Here is a 20,039-nt window from a genome sequence, read left to right as displayed (position 1 = left end):
AAATACACTGCAGTATTCGTGGTGCTTTAGCGGTGGTTTTGCTAAGGGATTTTGACTTAACAACATACACTCACTTCACCCACACCAGTAGTCCTACAGCTAAAACTAATACAGTCCAATACAACAACCACAAGTTATACTGTCCCGTTTTGACAACCTTTGACTGGGGAAGCCTGAAAGGTATTGATTCAACATTATGGTCATGTTAGAGGCTGTTGTTTGTTGTGGTGTTGAAATGTAAAGTGTGTTTCTAATGTTTTGTCAACCCTTTTGTTGTTATATTATGTAAGGCTTTAAATGAAACATAAACTATTCTGATTAATATTGCTCTCTCCCTAATTTGAAATTATAATCTAGTAATCATGAGGCCATCATGGGAGGAGGCCTCGGGGAAGACCTAGGACTAGGTGGATGGATTATATCTCCAACCTGACCTGGGGACGCCTCGGGACCCCCAGTCGGAGCTGGTTAATGTGGCTCGGGAAAGGGAAGTTTGGGGTCCCCTGCTGGAGCTGCTGCCCCCGCGACCCGAGACCGGATAAGCGGACGAAGATGGATGGATGGATGGATGGATGGATAATAAAAGAAACGTGTAAGGGCTTGCCTTGAATACGTGCAAAAACAAAATGGCATATACATTGGTCCAGTCCATAGACAGTAAAAGAAAGGTCCAGTGTTACAATTTTAACTTGAAGTGGCCACAGGTGGTGAAAGCAAATAATGATGTTGAAATAAAAATGGAACAAAATCAAGGCAAAACAAATATGTGTATACAAGAAACCTTAAATTACATTATAACTTTGTATATGATCGTAGGTTACCAAGTCATACTTATGTGTAACTTGCCATGTAGGCCTATTATGTTGAGCTTAAGTAAGTGACTTGGCGACCCTACAGTTTGCCGTGAACTTTGCCACACTTAAAGCGGAACGTTTCTTCTTCGGCTTTTGTTTACGACTCAGAAATGAGGAGCAACACTTTATTCATTGGTGATTTGTCGTAATCCCCACAGTTTAAGCAATTTAAACCATCAGACAATCGATTGTGCCCATTGAAATTGATTTAGCACGCTTTCCCAAAAATCCTAAATAAGTTTTAGTTTGTCATTCACTAACTGAAACCACGGCGACACCGACTGACTTTTTGTTGAATTTGACAACGATTCAACCGCGGCTAAGCCAATCAGTGTAGAGAGCGTTAATTCTCGTCACTTCTCATTGGCTGGAATGGGAGGCGGTCCCTCATCTTCCTCCTCTGGAATCACCCTAAAATAAGTCCGATCTCTCCTCCTTGGGTGAAGGTTCATTGCGGTCGTTAGCTGTCTACTACTGCATAGTTAAACCTTTCAGCAAAAATGTCTGGTCGTGTCCTCGTCGGAGTTAAGCGTGTCATTGACTATGCTGTTAAGGTAATATCCTTTCAACGAGCGTATTTAGGTTTTAAAGTAATTTCCTTTACCTACTCACTTGACTTTCTGTGTTCAGCTAACGTAACGTTAGCTAACGTTAGCCTGTTGATACCAGCTGTCTGTGGCACAAGAGCTAAGTAACACAACTAACTGTTCACGTATTTGACAGATAACCTGTCAGTCTGCAGCTAAACTCATTTGGTCATTTTACAGCATGCAGCATGATGAATAATTTAGATTATTGTTAGCAACGCTGCAATGTACGACTTTCTGCTGATTACCTGAACAGCTGTAAGGCTGATGTTTTCTAGTTATGTAACCTAATGTCTATCTAGCTGAACTACTTGACATGTTCATCTTTAAAGGTACAATATGTAACATTTCTGCATTCAATTGTCTAAAAACAAACATACCTATGTTATATATTTTTATGAGTTGTGTTCTTACTGTATTCCAAATCTTTCCACCAAATGTCAAACCCAGAGAAATCTGTTATTTTATTTCTGACACGGGACGTTTCCTTTAGTCGCCTGTCAGTGGCGTCATATAACCTTTCACCCTCAAAACACTAGCACCCAGATGATACGTTCGATAGTAATTGTAAATCATACAATGTCACAGAAAGAAATACTCGTAACCGTAATACTGCCACACGGCATCGTTTTGTGATTAATTACATGCCACTTTGCAACCCAGTAATACAGCAGAGCCCTTATTTATTGATACATTTCAATATCGATCCAGCTTAACGTTACTACAATGTGCTGGTTGACAAGTAGCTAACGTTAATGCTAATGCTTGGTGGGTAACATTATGAGGTTACAACATCGTTCAACACGCTCAGAGTTATTTTTAGTAAGATTGTTTCAACCACGGTTAACAGCACTGGGCTAACCCATGAATAAATTCACTCGTTAACGTTAGCTCTTTAGATAGACGATTAATCTAATGCTAATTTAGCCGGCTAGCACACCCCGGTCGGTCTGCCTCACTCCCCCGGCGCAAAGAGACTTCATTCGGTATGAGAGCTGACAACAGCCCCGGGACATACAGTTACCGTTAGCCCCCAGCCAGCTAGCAGCAAGCCACTACCATTACAGCAATCCGAACCCGGCCAGCACTTAACTCCAGTGCCGGGTGTTAATGATGCTAACAGCAGTTTAATGTAGCGTCGGGAAACCATATCTGACCATATCAGACCCAGGCACCCAAGTCAGAACAACGTCCATCCATAACGTTAGCTACGTCTCCGTTAGCACTACCACTGTTCGTGCCAAACATCTCCTTCCTGCCGAATTTCTTCCCCCTTCACATTTAGCTGTCTTTACAGTTAGCTACATTAACCCGAGAAAAGCATCCATGGACAAAAGGTGGGTTAAGCACCAAAACGACTAGTTAAGATTACAGCAAAGTGAAGGGGAAGATCATTCCGGGCAGCTCGGAGATCTCCTGCTGATGAGAGCTTATCCAAAAATGAATACATATTTTGCCAGCCACAGGGCTCCTGTTTAAACATGCATCACTTTGCCTTTTCACCTTTTAAGACACCATGCTGGCTCACTTACTGTGTGAGTCTCTCTGTCATCGTGTCTGACAGTTTGCCCTAGAATCCAGGCTATCTGGATTGTTTGTTATTCATCTGGAACCCCTGTAGTGACTCTGTCCTGTGGCCTTCTTCCTCCTCAGATCCGTGTAAAGCCGGACAAGAGTAGCGTGGTGACGGATGGTGTTAAGCACTCAATGAACCCCTTCTGTGAGATCGCTGTGGAGGAGGCGGTCAAGATGAAGGAGAAGAAGCTCATTAAGGAGGTTGTGGCTGTCAGCTGCGGGCCACAGCAAGCACAGGTGGGTGAGATGGGGCCAGACTCTGCACCCCTGCCTTGTTAACCAATGTCCTTCAGACATACAGTGTTGTGTGGCAGGGCTTCTTTTTAGTGGTTTCACTGTTTTATAGGTTTTCGCTGGGCTTTGCATCTTTATCTTAAATACATTTTTAGCGGAATCATGCTGTAATTAAGTGTTATGTGTAATGTATATGTACATAATATAACGTCACAAATTTGTAAAATATAATTATTTTACACCTTTTTTAATTAAATAGTTGGAATTCCACGTATACAACAGCCAGTGACATACAGTATAACCACAATTTTAGCTCCAGAGGGTTTAATTAGTCAAGCTGTAATTAATCAGGTGCAACTTCAGAAGCGAGCCAACATGAGAAAGGAGGTATTATGCATAATGTGTTAAAAAAAAAAGTCGTTATAGAAGTTACCTGTGGTTGTGTCCGTCTTTGATTGTTGATTTGAAGAAGGCCTGAGGGCCGAATCGTCATCAGAATAAAAAGAGAGATGCAAATGGAGCCAGAGTGTGCAACACTTCTTAATTTCATAAAAAAAAGTAGTTATTTTTAGGTTTATTTGTTATATATGTGGAGATAAATGTGGTATAAATTGTAGCCCCTAACACATTGTGTTTTAATCCTTTTGGGTTGGGTAAAATTTGTAGTGGGGAGCAGAATTATTCTAATTTCCCCTCAAAACAAGTTATTTGACCCATATTTCTCCCTCACTTAGGAGACCATCCGTACTGCCCTTGCCATGGGAGCAGACCGTGGCATTCATGTGGAAGTGACTGGGAAAGACTACGAAACCTTGGGACCCCTGCAGATCTCCAAGATCATGGCTGCTTTGGCCAAGAAGGAGGAAGCTCAACTCATCATCCTTGGCAAACAGGTTTAAAAAAAATGCGGGTTGATTTCACTCATTAAATCAGATCAAACTTCCTGCTCTCGTACTGTGATGAAGTTGCTGTGCAGTGCACTACTGTTACCTTTTAATGACTGTAATGTGTTGCTTTCGTAGGCTATCGATGATGACTGCAATCAGACTGGCCAGATGACAGCAGCCTTACTGGACTGGCCTCAGGTGAGTTCTACCTTTTTAATGCATTTATTCTTAACAGGACCAAGCCAACCTAAAATAAGATCAGCCTGTTGGTCTGACTCTTAAGTGATCATCACTGTAAATGAGATCATATCAGTTTCTCTTTTTTCCCCAACTTTTTCTTCCAGTTTGTTTTTACAATCAAATGTGTGACGTAGCAGCGCTGATATCAGCGTGTTTGGGTTGCCTCCATAAGTTAGCGGAGACCAGTTTGAGTCCGTAAGAGCAGCGGTGATCCTGCACAGATCAGGTCAAAGGCTGCAAGGACAGTTGAGGTGAAGTTCCACTGGCTGGCCAAAAGATGGAGCACTTTGTTGACATGTTATCTCACAGTTCTCACAGTGTACAGTTTGAGCAGTGTGAGGCACATATTATAATGTAAATCCAGAACATTTTACATCATTCTTACAGTCATATTATCACAAATTACCAACCTCATGAGCTATTATCATACGTTTTCTATTCTTAAAACATATTATTATTATTAGTATTATTAATATTAATAGTATTATTAGTATTATTATGAATATTTAATTATTAGTAAGAGTTGTCTGTGCTTATGGTTCTTTATTTGTGCTTATTGTCCATTAGCCTGACAAGCCAGACCCACATCAAGATGTTGGGTCTGGGAACTCACATTGACAGGGCTCAATCCGAGGGGCGGGATAAACGGTTGTCTTTCAAATTCCCTCTGCACACAATAGGATAGCGCTACAACCAACCAGAGCAACGCTAGTTGATAGATTAAACTTTTTTGATTATGCCTGCTTTAGAAAGTTAACTAGTCGCAAGTTTGCGGTAAAATGCAGTTGGGTTGTCGAGGTCAAAACACTACGTAGCAGCTGTGAATCAAATAAACGTATTATAAATAATGTTATGTAATTTTTTACTCTTACACTGAATGTTTGCTGCTTCAATCCAGATGAGTATTGAAAAGTATTTTCCGCAACTGAAAAAAGGCATGTGTTGAGGATGAGGACCAGCCTGAACTGGAGGTATCGGTTTGAAACAGAGCTGAACAGTCCGACCAGTGTAATTAGTTATGTTATTAATTTGTTTACAATATTTTCAGGCTTCAACCAGTGAAAGACGGGGGCAGAGAGAGAGAGAGATACGGGGCAACCCCCCCACACACCACCACAAATTGCTTTCTAATCTGTGGGAAACGCTGTCGTGTCCCTTCTTAAATAAAATGAACAAACACATTTACCCTGGATTAGTTACAATTAAAGTGTAGTTAGTCTTAGGGCTGTGCTCGATTTGAAGAAATTCTTAGTCGACTAACACTCATTCAATTGTATCGACTAATCGATTAGTTGATTTAATCGACAGATCTGTAAATCTGAGTTTCTCCGCAAAGAGTCATGCAAAAGCACCACTTTAATTCTTGTGTTTACCAGAGATGTGCTCGTACATTTCTTGGAAATAAGTCATTCAGCATGAAAAAAGCATAAAACATGACTAATCGACTAAAGAAAACGACCGATTAGTCGACTAATCGACTAAGAGGGGGCAGCCCTAGTTAGTCTACTCAGCAGATGTGGCACATTGACTGTCTCATGAACTTAAATATCCTCACACCATTGCAAAGTTAGAAATGATGATGTGCGAAAATGTTTTCCAGATGGACAGGATTTGACAACAGTTATTATTGTTTGTGTGTTTAAGTTTATGAATTTGCACTGTATCTTCATGTCACAGGGTACATTTGCGTCAGAGGTGTCATTGGAAGGTGACAAGATTAAAGTGGTGAGAGAAGTTGATGGTGGCCTGGAAACTATTAAGATCAACATACCAGCAGTGATTACCGCTGACCTTCGACTCAACACCCCCAGATATGCCACCCTGCCTAACATCATGGTAGGTAGCAGGGAAATGTGTTCAGAAATGCAAGAGGCAAGAATAAGACATGAAATACTTTTCAGGAATGAACTTGGATTTTGTATTCAGAAAATGAAACTGTAAAAAAAGGCATTGTTAAGTAAATTAGTTAAGATAAGATAAGATAGACTTTATGGATCCCACACTGGGGAAATTCCCTGGTTACAGCAGCTCAACATTCAAACACAACAGGATAAGAAAAATACACATTAAATAGAATAGAAAAAATACAATAGGAAATAGACAAAATAAGAGTAGGAGTAATAGAAATATGTACACTATTAACACCTTTTTTTTATACAGATAGGTAAAATAAACAAATATATTATTAAGTAAATGTATACAAAATTTTACTTAACATTTTCTATACAGCAGTCACTGTTCTTACTTGTTAGACTGACAGGTACTGTTTTCAAACACAGACAATTATAATAATAATAGTAATAATGATAATAATAATACATTTCATTTGTAGAGCACTTTTCATTGAAAAATCCATCCCAACGTGCTACAGGAGTTTAAGAACAGGGTAAAAACAGAAGCAAACCAAAGAAGTAAAGCTAAACAAATAAAGAAAAAATAAGGATTTACCCAAAAGCTTGCTTAAAAAAGGTTTTTAGGCCCTTCTTGAATGAGTCAGTGGTTTGTGGAGCCCTCAGGTGGTCCGGGAGGGAATTCCACATTAGAGAGGTGATCGGGCCGCATTTTTCTGTCCGAGCCCGGCACTTGTCCGACACAGTTAAAATCTCATTTTATTTCTCATACTAATGACACATGTACGTTTGTTTGTGTGGAAAGCCCGCTTTTATTAAGCAACTGTAGGAAGGCATTCAGAAATGTCAACAGATGAGCGCATCAGCGCACACGGGGCAACAAGCGCACGTTAATGAGCTGTTTAATTTAAAAATGTTCAATGTGTTAAAGGACAATTCCGACACAAAACGAACCTAGGGGTTAATAACGGATGTGTACCCACTCTGTCGTTCTCTGGGACATGTTTTCATGCTAATTGATTGTGTTTGTAGCTTGAAAGAAGCTAGCACGGACCGCTGATTAGCTTACAACGCTAGTATTCGGGGCACAGGGAAAGTAAAAACAAATCGCTATTTTGTACCACTAAAAACGCTCAAAATATCAACAAACTTCAACTGTAGCATAATGAGGGTCCCTACATGTTAACCGAAGCATTGAGAACTTTGTAAGTGTACAGACAGTTTATTGAACGAAGAGCTGCGGGAGCTCCGTGCTCGGGTACCGTCGTGCTCGGGTCGGGTATCCATCCTCTATTCCACAGGCGCAGAGGGGCTGAGCAGAAAGTCCGATACCCCCATCATGCAGAGCTTGATCCTGGGGGTAGAAGAAGGACTTGTTTCCGGAGCGGAGGTTACGTTGAGAAACGTACAGTTAAGATACTAGTAAACATACCTGCAAACTCAGAAGGGCTGAAAAAGGTGACCCATCTCTACCGTGTTTACTTCAGCTGCTAGCTAACGGTAGGCTAACGTTACCTGCTGTCGAGTGTAGTGTTACCGTAACTAGCGTCCCATGCGGCGATGTTTCAGTTCCTCTAACGTCTGTTTTCGGAGCATCAGAGAGAAGCGCAGGCATTTATAAGTGGCACCTAAATAAGGCACCGAAATACGCGTTGCTATTCGGTCTGGTAGATAACGGTCGTTAAGGCACCTCGGACCCCCCCCCAAATAAAAACTCTTCGGGTCTACACGATTCACGTGGATGACATTTTCCCATTCAAAACGGCGATTTTCGCCGAAAAGCAACTAGTTTGCAGGTATGAGTAAAGTAGTTCAGAATGTGTACTTTACCCTTCTCCTGTGTTTTCCTACTTTTCAGAAAGCCAAGAAGAAGAAGATAGCCAACATGAAGCCTGCAGACTTGGGGGTGGACATTACATCCCGGTTGGAGGTGTTGAGAGTGGATGAGCCGCCACAGAGACAGGCGGGAGTGAAGGTGGAGACGGTGGAAGACCTGGTTAGCAAACTGAAGGAGGCAGGGTTGGTATAGAGCCTTTAGGAGCAAGAGCACGGAGCACGGAACTTGGCAGCAGGGTGAGTACCACTGTAACTACCAATGTAGAGCCTGACACAAAACTAGATTATTATTATTACATTACTAACCAAATATATGAGCAACATCCTAAGCAAGGATCCCACAGATTCAGTATCAAACAGTTTACAATGATTTGTAAAGATTTGACCTACTATTGTGTCAGCTACAGCTACAACCAACAATTATTTACATTAACAAGTAATCTGTGAATTATTTTATAGATTGAGCGATTTAATAGTCAATGAATTTGAAAATGTTGTAATATGAATGTTTTTGGGTGGTCAATATAAGCCAAATGAATATTCCTGATAAACCTCTATTGAGCTCTTGATTATGACTTCAGCTTATGTATGCATGCTTCAAAGTTACCTCCTGTGAGGAATGATAGAATTATTTGCTCTGAATATTAATGTTACATCCTTTATTATCACCATCTCTTCATCTTAAAAAAAAAAAAAAAAAAAAAATGAATTGCTTTATCAAAGAGTATTATTATATGTGTCTTGTGGTGATGGAAGCCAAACTAATAAAATATTTTAATTGCAACTCATATCGATCTACTCTCTCTCCTTGCAGGACTCTCTAATTAATAACTGGACTGTATTGCATAAGCATACCCGGAGGACTATCTTATGTATCGGTCTAATCCCTCTGTTTGAGACCGGGACTCCTGAGGATATGCAGGGAGGTACTGACAGGAGGGGAGGAGTACTGAGAAACACTGTCCTGCAGCAGCCCCAGACAACCCCAAAAGGATCATCTTGTCTTTTATGTGCATTTTAACTTCCATTCATCTGTATCATAAGCTACTAATCTGACTTTAGACAAGAAATCTTTATGCAATAATTGAAACCCAGAAACATCTATCACTATCATTCATGCTGCTGTTTGTATTACACTGTACACTACCAGTACGATGCATTTCACCAACAGGTACTTGGCTGTTTAATCTTGTGTATCTGTAGTCACACATGTTGAGAGGTCCCGTTTTTGTAAAGGATATATGTAAATATGGACCCAAACATGGTGAGATGATAACGTCCTTCAAGATTAGTGTCATGTCTACTGGTAATTTGTATAGTTCTTGTAATTGTAACTGGGTTTCAGGACTGCGTCGACGGTGTCTCTCAGTATGAGCAGGGGAAGATGATCATGAATCCGACTTTTACCGTAAGCGCCTCAATTCTGTTGATTGTGCAGAACATTACCATCACAATAAAGCAGCCAGTCTTTTTCATATCTAAATACACATGTGACTGTTTCTTTTAGTATTTGCTGTAGTGTAAACTTGACATTGTAAATAGGGGACAGATTGTGGTGGAAAAAAAGGGGGATATTTGTTGGAGTGGTGGTGAGACTGAGGGATTTGTGGATCGAGTGTTTCACCCTGGTGAATTGATAGTATTATTTCTGTAGCACTGTTTTTACAGTATAAAATGCTACATTACATTTGGCCAGGAACCAGCTTCTGCACCATCTTATGTTAAATCAAGTAGTAAGACTTGAAAAACACTTAGTTGCCAGATAATTACACATGGCTGAATCTGATTCAGTGTAATACAAAAATAAATCCTGCTTACTGGAAAGTCATAATGTTCAGTTTTTGAGAGGTGTTAATTCAACTATATGATAAGTTTGGAAGCTGCAGTTTGTGCTGCTGATGAATCGTATTGCACTATACTGAGGGGTGTTTCTAATATTTAGCCTGATAGGAATGGGGTGGACAAAATATTAGAAGCACAAGCACCACAAACGATAGCCTCCAAATGACCATTACATTAAATTGCCACCTTTCTTGAAATAAAAAAAAAAAAACAAAAAACTAAACATTGCATCCGTTCAATATTAACCATGAAGTCGGGAAATAATCTAATACATTTATAATAGTCATTGAAGTCCTAATGAAATGTCATTTGTAATGTAATCACAATAGCAGTGTTTATTTCAGGGAATTTTTATTTAATTCCAGCTTTTTTTTGTTTTAATCACTTGAAAGGCCAGCAGCAGCGTCTTCCCCAAAAATTTGAAATAAAAACTGCTGGAATTAAACTTTCTAATCGTTTCATGTCATTGTTATTCATGTGCTTATTAAGTTCAAAATGTATACATTAATATTAAACACGTTGGCTCTCCCCAAACATGAGGGAAGGGTGTATTGCAGACAGGGCGTTTGTATTATGTATTAATTTGTGCACACAGAGAGAGTATGGATGTAGGACCTGAACTGGCGCCTGAGTGTAAAAGAAAAAGAGCTGTGGTAAGGGTACCAGCAGGATGGAGCCCACCACAGAGACCGCATTGCTTAATAAATATAACAACTAAATCACCATAGGCACGCCATCATGTGGCAACTTTATATAAGGAGACACGTTGACGTTAAATAAAAAAAAAATTGGCTTCTTAACAAAACAGAAATCAAACCGGCACTGTTGTGTGAAATGAGATATGGGGCGTGGCTTCACGTGCACAATTAAGGCTTTGACTCAGCACAGGTGAGCCACTCGCGCGCCCTGCTGAGCTGACGGGTCTAGCTCGAGAGCGCACAGGAGGACAGGGGTTCAGTCACTGCTGGCCAAGGCCCCTAGGGTTTCTTCGCGTGTGTTTTTATATGCTTAGATTTTAACTTCAAAATTAGCTAAAAAAGAAAGGGAAAAATGTTCTCGGAACTTCTGTGTGAATTATGAGCTACGCTGCTGTGGTCCTGTTTTACTAAAAATGACGTGGCCGGATGATTTTGGGAGATTAAGCGCGGGTTTTCTGACCATTTTACTTAGCTTTACTTTTCAAGGTAAGATAATTTATTGAAGAAAAAAAAAAAAAAAACATGTCATAGGGCAACAAATGGGCTATAAATTGTGTTTCTGTTGCAAATATTTTTTTCATTTTTTGTTTCACGATGAATTACATTCTTATTTGTGGCTATTTTGATAGGAACAGACACTCACTATAAGCATAGGATATTGACTTGCCACAATTATTGCATAAACTGTAACAATGACTGAGAGATGATTTCTTTTTCTTTTCTTTTTTTTTCCTTTGTAAACGTATAATGTACTACTGACAGGTGCATACTGTGGACTGGTGGTTTCTCCTGTTGGTCCTACTCTGGTGAATGCTATATCTGGCAGCAATGTGACTCTGGCTGTGTCCTTCAGTGGTGCCCCTGACCCAGCGGTTACCTGGTTCATGAAGGATTTTAGCCTACCTGTCGTCACATGGGCTATTAACTCCAATACTCTCCCAGACATAGAGGAGAACAGAAGAAAGGTGCTGAGGATTGAGCCAAATGGATCCCTTACCTTTGTAAATGTGCCACTTGAGTATACCAGTAACTACACCATTGAAATGACTAAATCTGGACTGGGAAGATCCTCGACTACTTTCTCTCTGGAAGTATTTAGTGAGTACTCAGATTTTGGAGATGTGCTGTTGTAGGGTTTGGATTTAATGGCTGCTTAAACCTATACATTATATTAACCCAACCTTTCTTTGTTGATGCTTTCACACATGTATCTGCTTCTCCCACAGTTTATATTGCTCTATGCACTTGCTGTAATGACAAAAATGGAAAACCTTAGCTGGATTTGGCAACATTGGAATCTTCAGTAAATTTTAAAATCTGCTGTAGAGTTGTCACTTTGAACAATGTTTGTCTGAATTGTGTCTCTGGGCTGGATGAAGTTAGTGCTTGGGCAAATTGGCAGAAAATGGTTTCCAAAGCCACAAGTTGTGTTCACAAAAGATCCTCAATTTCCTCAAGTGAAGGTGAACTGCCTTGAAAAATCATGTAGATCCAAGATTTGAGTCAAGCCACACATGTGCTGCAGCATTTTTAGTATCTTTACGTTTACCTTAAATATTGACTGTCTGAAATATATTAAAAATGCATGAAATATATATATATATATATATATATATATATATATATATATATATATATATATATATATATATATATATATAAAAAATCTAAAACTTAATTGCAGTAATAAAACACTAAGTGCAGTATTACTGCAAGTTAGTTTTAGATTTTCATTGATTATCAACCAACATAAGTTTAATTTGTTCCAAAAATAAAACTGTGTCTGTGTGTGCATTAGTAACTTCAGTAGCCAGCCCCAAACAAGAGCCTTATCTTCCCCAGGTAGTCCAGTGAAGTTCCTGCCAGCTGTGGGAACCAGAGTTGACTCTGAAGGCAAAATAGTGGTCGCTATCCAATGTGTCAGTGAGGCCTGGCCTAAGGCTGTGGTGTCATGGTCCAAAGGCAGCGAGGCTCTCACCAACAGGACACCGTACCAGATCAGCAGTGACACCACACAGCTCGAGATTCTGGGTTACAATGTCAGCAAATTTCTCCTCCAAAACTACTTTTGTAACTGCAGCAACCCACTGGGCAGCCAGAGGAGGGAAATTCTGTTAACAGGTATAGTATTGCTGTTCTTGGTTCATTGGTTGTAACATTAAGCAACAAGTACTGATGTTGAATACAATTTTGAGGAACTGGTACTTTACTTGAGTAAATTAATTTTGTGCGACTTCTACTCTACAATATTACAGAGGGAAATACTGTACTTAATACATTTAGCAGATTACTAATTACTTTGCATATGAAGATTTTATATGTAAAACATTAAAGCTAATTCATGGTGAGACTTGTGTTACTGTAGGTTAAACAAGGTATATAAACTACGTGCATTTAGCTTCATATAAACAGGGTTTCCGCGGGTTCTTAAAAAGTCTAAAAAAGTCTGAAGGTCTAAAATTCAAAATCAAAATGTTAGGCCTTAAAAAGTCTTAAGTGTTGTGTTCTAGTTCTTAAATAATTTTAAAGAGGTCTTAATTTTCCTTCGTCCATGTAACGCTACCTCTAATGCTTATTGAAATGTTTTTTTTGTTTTTATTCTGTGGTGTTGCAGTTCTTTCTTTCGCTCGTCCAAATATAATTTGCTGTATATGTACAGATCATTATTACTCTGTCGCTTTTATTCAATTTGAATACATTTATCTATTTTGCAATTACTTTTGTGACTTTTGTGCATTTCGTTAATACTTTTATGTCATGATATAGGTCTTAAATTTCATTCATAATGGTCTTAAAACGGTCTTAAATTTGCATTGGTAAAACCTGCAGAAACCCTGATAAACCAGCCTAAACATTACAATTCTGCTTTTAAATGAATACCTCTTTTGACGCAGAAGAGGCAATTCTACAGAAAAGGGCTGAAATGGTTAGTCAATCCATTTGCAGATCGAGAGAAAATTAATCTTATTTGTTAATCTATTTAGATAATCCCTCATTTGAGATGATTTCAAGCTTTTCTTTGGGTCATGTGATAGCAACCTCTTCTACATATTTCATTATGTGCTGTGCAGGTGCTCTTTGGTTATTCTGGGTGTACTGTGTTTATTTCATCCTGTGAATATCCAAAGAGCACCTGTTAGTGAATACAATACAAGAAAGACCCAGCAGCGCTTCCACTCCTTTGTCTGCAGTAATCCATACATGTTTAGGTTCTGGGCTGTAAAACTTAAGCATTTGAATATGTCTTTTGGGGTTTTAGGAAACTGAGATGAGCATTTTTTTTTTTTTTTTTTTTTTAACATTTTGTAGACCAAACGAACTGTTTAACGAAGAAAAATAATTAGCAGATTAATAGATAATGAAAATAATTGTTAGCTGCAACCCCACTTCAGAGTGAACAGTTTTCCTTTTGATATTAACTAATATTTTCATGTCCAACACAGAGCATTGACTTTTAGTGTAACAGCATATTTTGACAGTGTTTGTATTGATGGTTACCTCTTCCACCACAGCCATACAGCACAGTGCAGTGATTGTGTCATTTCTAAATACTGTAAGGATTCTATTGCCCTCTGATTTGGAGCACTTGCATTACCTGAGTAAAAGGAAACAATGGGCCCTCAGACAGAGAGTTAAGTAATACCTGAGATTGCTTTCCCCCCCCCCCCTTTTACAACAAAGCTCTCTATTCTTGGTATACCTTCACCCCGCCCCTCTTCTGCCCTCTCTTGGTCTCCCCCTTGCTCACAACCCCTGTCTTTCTTTTTTTTTTAAATATAGCTTTATTAAAGTTTTACAAAATACAAGTTAACAGTAGGCTACATATCCTACCAGAGAAAAAACAAAAATAAAAACAATAACAATCTTAAACAAATGAACAAACCAGTGCTAATGTGCAAATTGAGCTAGTAAAGTGCATCAAGTGCATAGTCTTTCATAAAGTGCTGTAAATAACAAGATCAGTATGTTCCAAGGAAGGAGCCGTTTGTGGTCTAAAGTTCTTCTGAGTTCAGTGAGCACCTGTTTGCACACATCGTCACTGTTTAAAACAGTCTGTTGTAAAACCTTACAGCATCTCGTCTTCCATAATTTAAAACAATACATACATATGATTATTTGTATCAATTCCTTGTGCTTATCTGATAAATCATCTACGATACAGTACATTACAGACATATATGAAAGGTCAAAATTTACACCATACACTTTTAATTTGTCCCAGACTTATTTAGCTATGTAGCAGTCCATTAAAAGATGCTGTTGAGTCTCATCATCGTGTCACCCTGTCTTTCCAGGACCGTCAATCTCAAATTCCAGTTTGTTCTCTAATCACAATAGAACCATCGTCACATTGACCTGGGAGGTCCCGCCTACCTCTGTCGTTACAGGTAAAGTATTAATTTACTCAAGGAAGGCAGATCTGGAATGCTCAGTGTTTATTTCTCACAAGAATATCGTTAAATGTCACACACAAACCCAACCTTCTTGTTTTGATGTTGTACATCTCAGCAGAACTCAAACACTGAAAACAGAAACTCAACATAAGATAGGGGTGTAAACATTGTGGAACGTGTGAAGCCTCTAGCTGTGCGACACTGTTTTGTGGAAAACATACTTTAGGACAAAAGTACAGCAAAAATCAAATGTCAGTTTTTGTTGTCTCCTCTGTCCGTTTGTATGTACATAATATAACGGTAAGATTTTCCTAATCGAACAGGCCTGTAACATTGATAAATGAAACAGAGTACCACTATATGCTTTGGTGATTGATCAACTCTGATGCTAGTATCATACAAAACAGAATTTCATGTGCTTTTGCAAAGGGTTTGACATCCAAATGAAAGGACCAGACCTCCTGGGAAAAAATCACACCCAAACTAGCTTAAACCAATTCTACACCATCCAGCATGAACCTGGCACTACCAGGAGTGCAGACATCTTTATCCTCGATCCTAACTTGACGTACACGTTTCGGATTATCCCCAAAGCTCTTATGACAGAAGGAGACCCATCTGCGGCCCACAGAATTGGTCCAGGTATGGAACATTTGTTTGATTGGGTGTGTTAAAGCATTGTATTTCCTATCACAGGGTCAGTGATGGTGCCACAGTAGTTAAACCATTGCTTATTGTTTGTCCTGGTGATATTAGGTGAAGGGCTGAGTAGATCTGCCATCGCTGGCATTGCAGCTGGAATCCCCTGCAGTATTCTCTTCCTAGTCCTGCTGGGCGGCTTCATCTACTTCTGTGTCTACTGGAACAAGAACAAAAGTAGGTGCTTGCTTAGCAAAGAAAGTAGGGGCTGGGCGATATGGACAAAATTAAATATCACAATATTCTTGACCAAATACCTCAATGTCGATATTACGACGATATTGTTGGGTGAACAGTTTATGCTTTCACAAAATATTTTCACAATGAGATTTTTGATAAATAATCATCAGTAATGACTAAGTGGGTAAAGTAAATGGACTGTATTTATATAGTGCTTTTCTAGTCTTAAGTTAAAGTGCTTCAGGAACCATTCACACACATTCATACACTGTGGCCAAATGCTGCCATGCAAGGTGCCACTTGCTCATCAAATAAACATTCACACACATTTACACTCTGATGGCGCTGCATCGGGAGCAATTTGGGGTTCAGTGTCTTGCCCAAGGACACTTTGACATGAGGGGATCGAACCACCAACCTTCCGATACCACCTGAGCCACAGCCGCCCCTTGGCAAATCAAGGCAAATAATGGAACAGCGAGAACAGTCTGGTAAGTTCATAAAATTACATCACTTTACTGTAATGCAGCCTTTAAAACCAGAATAGAAAACACCATATTACGATATGATATCCAAAATCTAAGACGATATTGAGTCTCGTATCACAATATCGATATATTGCCCAGCCCTAGAATCAAGTCTTGTCTAAACATGGTGACGTGTTTTCTTAACATTCTGTGATAAATATCTTAAACTTTTCGTGTTCCTTGTTTTGTAGGTCGGCAAACAAGATATCCATTGTCCAGAGCAGTTGAGAAGGTCAGAATCACTTCACTGGCCAACCTAACAAATGCCGATTAGTTGATAGTTACATTTAACTGAGTTGAAGACTATTTAACATTATTATTCATTATCATTATTTATTAATATTAAATGCATCAGATACAGTATGTATTCATCCATTAACATGTCGCACAACGAATTCGGCATCTGTTATTTTGGCTGGTTGTTTTAGCTTCTTTCTTGTCACTCACAGGCAATAACATCTCAAACAGAAACAACTCCTCATAACCTGCTGACAGGAGGGCTGAAGTCTCCCCCTGATTACAACAGATTGCAGCAGGTAGTCTTTCTAATAAAACACATCTAAGTGGAATGTTGTTTTCTTTTTGCTGATTAATAGACAATTAACTGGCTTGTTTTCTTTCAGACTCCCTCTGAAAGATCAGTGGCTCTCCCAACATTTGGCAGTCCTCTGCCTGTCAGAGTTGCTACAACTGTCTAAACTCGCAAATTTGCTTAGATTTTTGTAACGCATGCTATATATTTGTTTAATTTTAATGTATGATATTGTTCTATATTTGTATTAATATTTTTACTGAAAGTAAGAATCGTTTGTGGTATTTCTTCCACTTTCCTGTATATGCTGCACGTTAAACTCTATCATTATTTAACTTCTATTACATTTTAACTATTTAATTTATTTAGCTAAATATCAGTGTCTCCTACCAATCACTACATCTGTACAAGTTCAAAACATTTCCACAACTGTAACTATACTGTTTTTCTACTGTAGGTCCCTCACTATGTTATCGGAACATAATGCTCACTTGGATAATAAACATTTTGTTCTGCTTTATGATCACCATACTGATCAATGTAATGTATTGTCTGCTTATGGTTTATGGTAGGGCTGCAATAAATCATTTTTTTTTTTATCAATTATAAAATGTATGCAGAATCAATATTTGCTCTATAAAAAACAGTTAATGTTGACTTGCATAGGTAAACTTTTGTGGTATTTATAAAAATGGATCAGCAATGCAATATCTGATAGACTGCACCCTACTATAATACTTTGCATATATTTTCCTAATTTAAAGATGCTGATAGGATGTAAATTGATTGTCCTTTCAGTCAACAATGAGCATGACTTGGCAGGGATGTTTTGTTTCCATTTATTGAGTTATTAAGGTAATCTTGTGATAATTCTTTATTTCAATCCCTGACAGTTAAGCACCTGTAGGACTATGCATGAAATGGTTAGAGGATAAAACTGCCAAGGTAATATTTTTTTTGTATTATTTCTACTAAATGTGAATAATATGGAAAACACATTTACACAGCCTTCATTATGTTTATGCTTCCCTTGTGGAACAGATGATGACTGGGCTTTCCTAGCGGACCTTACTTTGATCCATTACTTTTGAATGTTTTGTTGTGCATAAGTATTTTATACAGGAACAGAAACTAAACCAGTTATGCCAGTCGGTCGGAAGCCTACGGAGGAATGGTGTTGTCGGATACAGTGCATGTAGTACCCTGATGTGTCTTCTGTTGTGGCAAACACACTTTCAAATAGCTGTCAGCCATCATGGTGATCTGATGTTTTTATATATATTTGGGCAGCAGATGGCGCTATTGTGCAGTGCTAAAGACATCCCTTCACATAAAGATTTTCAACCTGTTAGTACAATGGAAATTGACTTAACTTTTATTTATTTAAGTTCATTATACTTAAATAATATATAACTCATAATATAGCTCATAATAATCATAACGAGAGTTGGCAATGCTGCAGTTGTCTGTCTGTCTGCATCTCTATTTTTTTGTTAATTTCTCTTCAATGTTCATACTATTTTTGTCTTACCGCTTAACTATATGAAAAGAAGATAATAGGCACATCATGGTTATGCCTTGATCCAAATGCAAGGAAGCCAAACTACCAAAAAGTTTTTAAAAAAAAACGGCACTGGAAAAACCTGCTATAACTCCCGTACTGATTGGTATGCTTTTTGATAAAATAGGTATACAGGAATTAACCCTACTGGCAACCTAAATGTTAAAGTTATGAATGTTTTCTAGAAACGGTTTGTCTGCATTATTTGCCGATGTGACCAGTTTTAGCGCAAACTGCTAATTAGCTTATAACGCTAGTCGTCGGGGCAAGGGTTAAGTAAAAATAAATCACTATTTCTATACCACTAACAAGGCTCAAAATAGCACCACACCGCCACGGTAGCATAATAAGGGTCCCTACATGTAAACCGAAGCACTGAGAACTTTGTAAGTGTACAGACAGTTTATTAAAAAGAGTTTATAAAGACCGTACCGTTCACGTATACTGATGCGGGCGCCATCTTGGGAAAACGGTCACGACCAGTCGAACGACGAACGCCGTGCAACCAGTAACCAGTTACATAGCTCAAGCACATTCAATTAGCATGAAAACAGATCCCAGAGAACCGTCGACTCTGTACACGTGTTATTAACCCCTAGATTCATTTTGCGCCGGATTATCCTTTAACCCAAGTCCACAAATCATATTTACTATCCAAGAACTCAGTTCAGCCATCAGTCACCGCCCTGGGCAGAGTGGTAGTACTCCCTAAATGACAATTGTATGTAATTGCCTGTCTCCACATGCAGACTTAAGATTGAGATTTGTATTTATTAATACAAAATATAAATCAAATAATAAAAGATGATGTATTATTATAGATTAAGCAGCCCAGCAGTATTTAAAAGTAATTGAAATTGGCCTCAACTTGCAGCTGCAACATTTAAGTGATGAACCCATTATTGCATCAATAATTATAATACTTATTGTTCTGAATTGGAAGTTCTGTATAATGAGTACCTTTTACTTTTGGTACGTTTAGTATATTTTAATGCTGATACTTTTACTTGAGTAAGAATACGAATGAAGGACGTTTTCTTGTAACTTTTGTGTACTTGGACGTTTTACTTGAGTATTTTTACACTGTGGTATTGCTTCTTTTACTTAAGTAAAAAATATCTGAATACTTCTCCCAAATCATAATCAGTTATGAATGCTCTAAACTTTCCAAATCCACAGCTACCCTATATCTTACAAGATACAACACTGAAGGAGGAAAATTGCTCAGACAGTAATGGACCAACCAACATATCAGTTAACTAGAAACCACCTTACACCACGCTAAGCGACATTTTCAGTGACTATAAGGTTGTTGCACAAGAAGTCAGTAAAAGTCCTACAGTACCTAATGCTGATTTCAATGGTAAATTTGAACCTGTGGACCTTTCATTTTCTTTGTTTTAGATGCCCAGTGATCTTGCCATAACCATTTTTGATTTGATCTGCATGTTAATTGTCTGTGGCAGTGCTCTGTAGACTTGATGCTATTACTGTTTCATCCCATTTGTATTTTGAATGTTTTTGCACCACCACCGGCCAAGTG

General features: G+C 38.6%; 2 protein-coding genes across 4 annotated transcripts; both read left to right on the top strand.

Annotated features, from left to right (window-relative positions):
- The first annotated feature begins 1,145 nt into the window (after window positions 1–1,145).
- etfb (electron transfer flavoprotein subunit beta) lies at window positions 1,146–9,548 on the top strand. The gene is made up of 7 exons (XM_031314216.2): window positions 1,146–1,408; window positions 3,095–3,253; window positions 3,985–4,143; window positions 4,273–4,335; window positions 6,055–6,213; window positions 8,086–8,300; window positions 8,878–9,548. The coding sequence occupies exons 1-6, from the start codon at window positions 1,355–1,357 to the stop codon at window positions 8,254–8,256; spliced, it is 765 nt and encodes a 254-aa protein (XP_031170076.1). The 5' UTR covers window positions 1,146–1,354; the 3' UTR covers window positions 8,257–8,300; window positions 8,878–9,548.
- A 1,252-nt stretch (window positions 9,549–10,800) lies between these two features.
- Window positions 10,801–17,267, top strand: vsig10l (V-set and immunoglobulin domain containing 10 like). 3 transcript variants are annotated; one of them, XM_031314161.2, is made up of 10 exons: window positions 10,803–10,936; window positions 11,003–11,089; window positions 11,366–11,701; window positions 12,446–12,724; window positions 14,899–14,991; window positions 15,427–15,639; window positions 15,754–15,873; window positions 16,595–16,635; window positions 16,853–16,939; window positions 17,027–17,267. In XM_031314161.2, the coding sequence occupies exons 2-10, from the start codon at window positions 11,017–11,019 to the stop codon at window positions 17,099–17,101; spliced, it is 1,317 nt and encodes a 438-aa protein (XP_031170021.1). In that variant the 5' UTR covers window positions 10,803–10,936; window positions 11,003–11,016; the 3' UTR covers window positions 17,102–17,267. The 3 variants fall into 3 exon arrangements, with proteins under 3 accessions (XP_031170014.1, XP_031170021.1, XP_031170007.1); XM_031314147.2 differs by having other exon boundaries at window positions 10,803–10,968; window positions 11,000–11,089; XM_031314154.2 differs by having other exon boundaries at window positions 10,801–11,089.
- The last annotated feature ends 2,772 nt before the right edge of the window (window positions 17,268–20,039 follow it).

This window comes from Sander lucioperca, chromosome 10, assembly GCF_008315115.2.
Source record: "Sander lucioperca isolate FBNREF2018 chromosome 10, SLUC_FBN_1.2, whole genome shotgun sequence".
In the NCBI taxonomy this organism is placed as follows: domain Eukaryota; kingdom Metazoa; phylum Chordata; class Actinopteri; order Perciformes; family Percidae; genus Sander; species Sander lucioperca.
This window is presented reverse-complemented; position numbering and strand designations above follow the sequence as displayed.

Bases quoted from the DNA above. Each gene is read 5' to 3' on its own strand.
- etfb (XM_031314216.2), top strand. From the start codon at position 1,355: ATGTCTGGTCGTGTCCTCGTCGGAGTTAAGCGTGTCATTGACTATGCT. The intron at 1,409-3,094 runs GTAATATCCTTT...CTTCCTCCTCAG, and splicing joins TCATTGACTATGCTGTTAAG to ATCCGTGTAAAGCCGGACAA. The intron at 4,144-4,272 runs GTTTAAAAAAAA...TTGCTTTCGTAG, and splicing joins TCATCATCCTTGGCAAACAG to GCTATCGATGATGACTGCAA.
- vsig10l (XM_031314147.2), top strand. The intron at 12,725-14,898 runs GTATAGTATTGC...CTGTCTTTCCAG, and splicing joins GAGGGAAATTCTGTTAACAG to GACCGTCAATCTCAAATTCC. The intron at 14,992-15,426 runs GTAAAGTATTAA...GCTTTTGCAAAG, and splicing joins GCCTACCTCTGTCGTTACAG to GGTTTGACATCCAAATGAAA.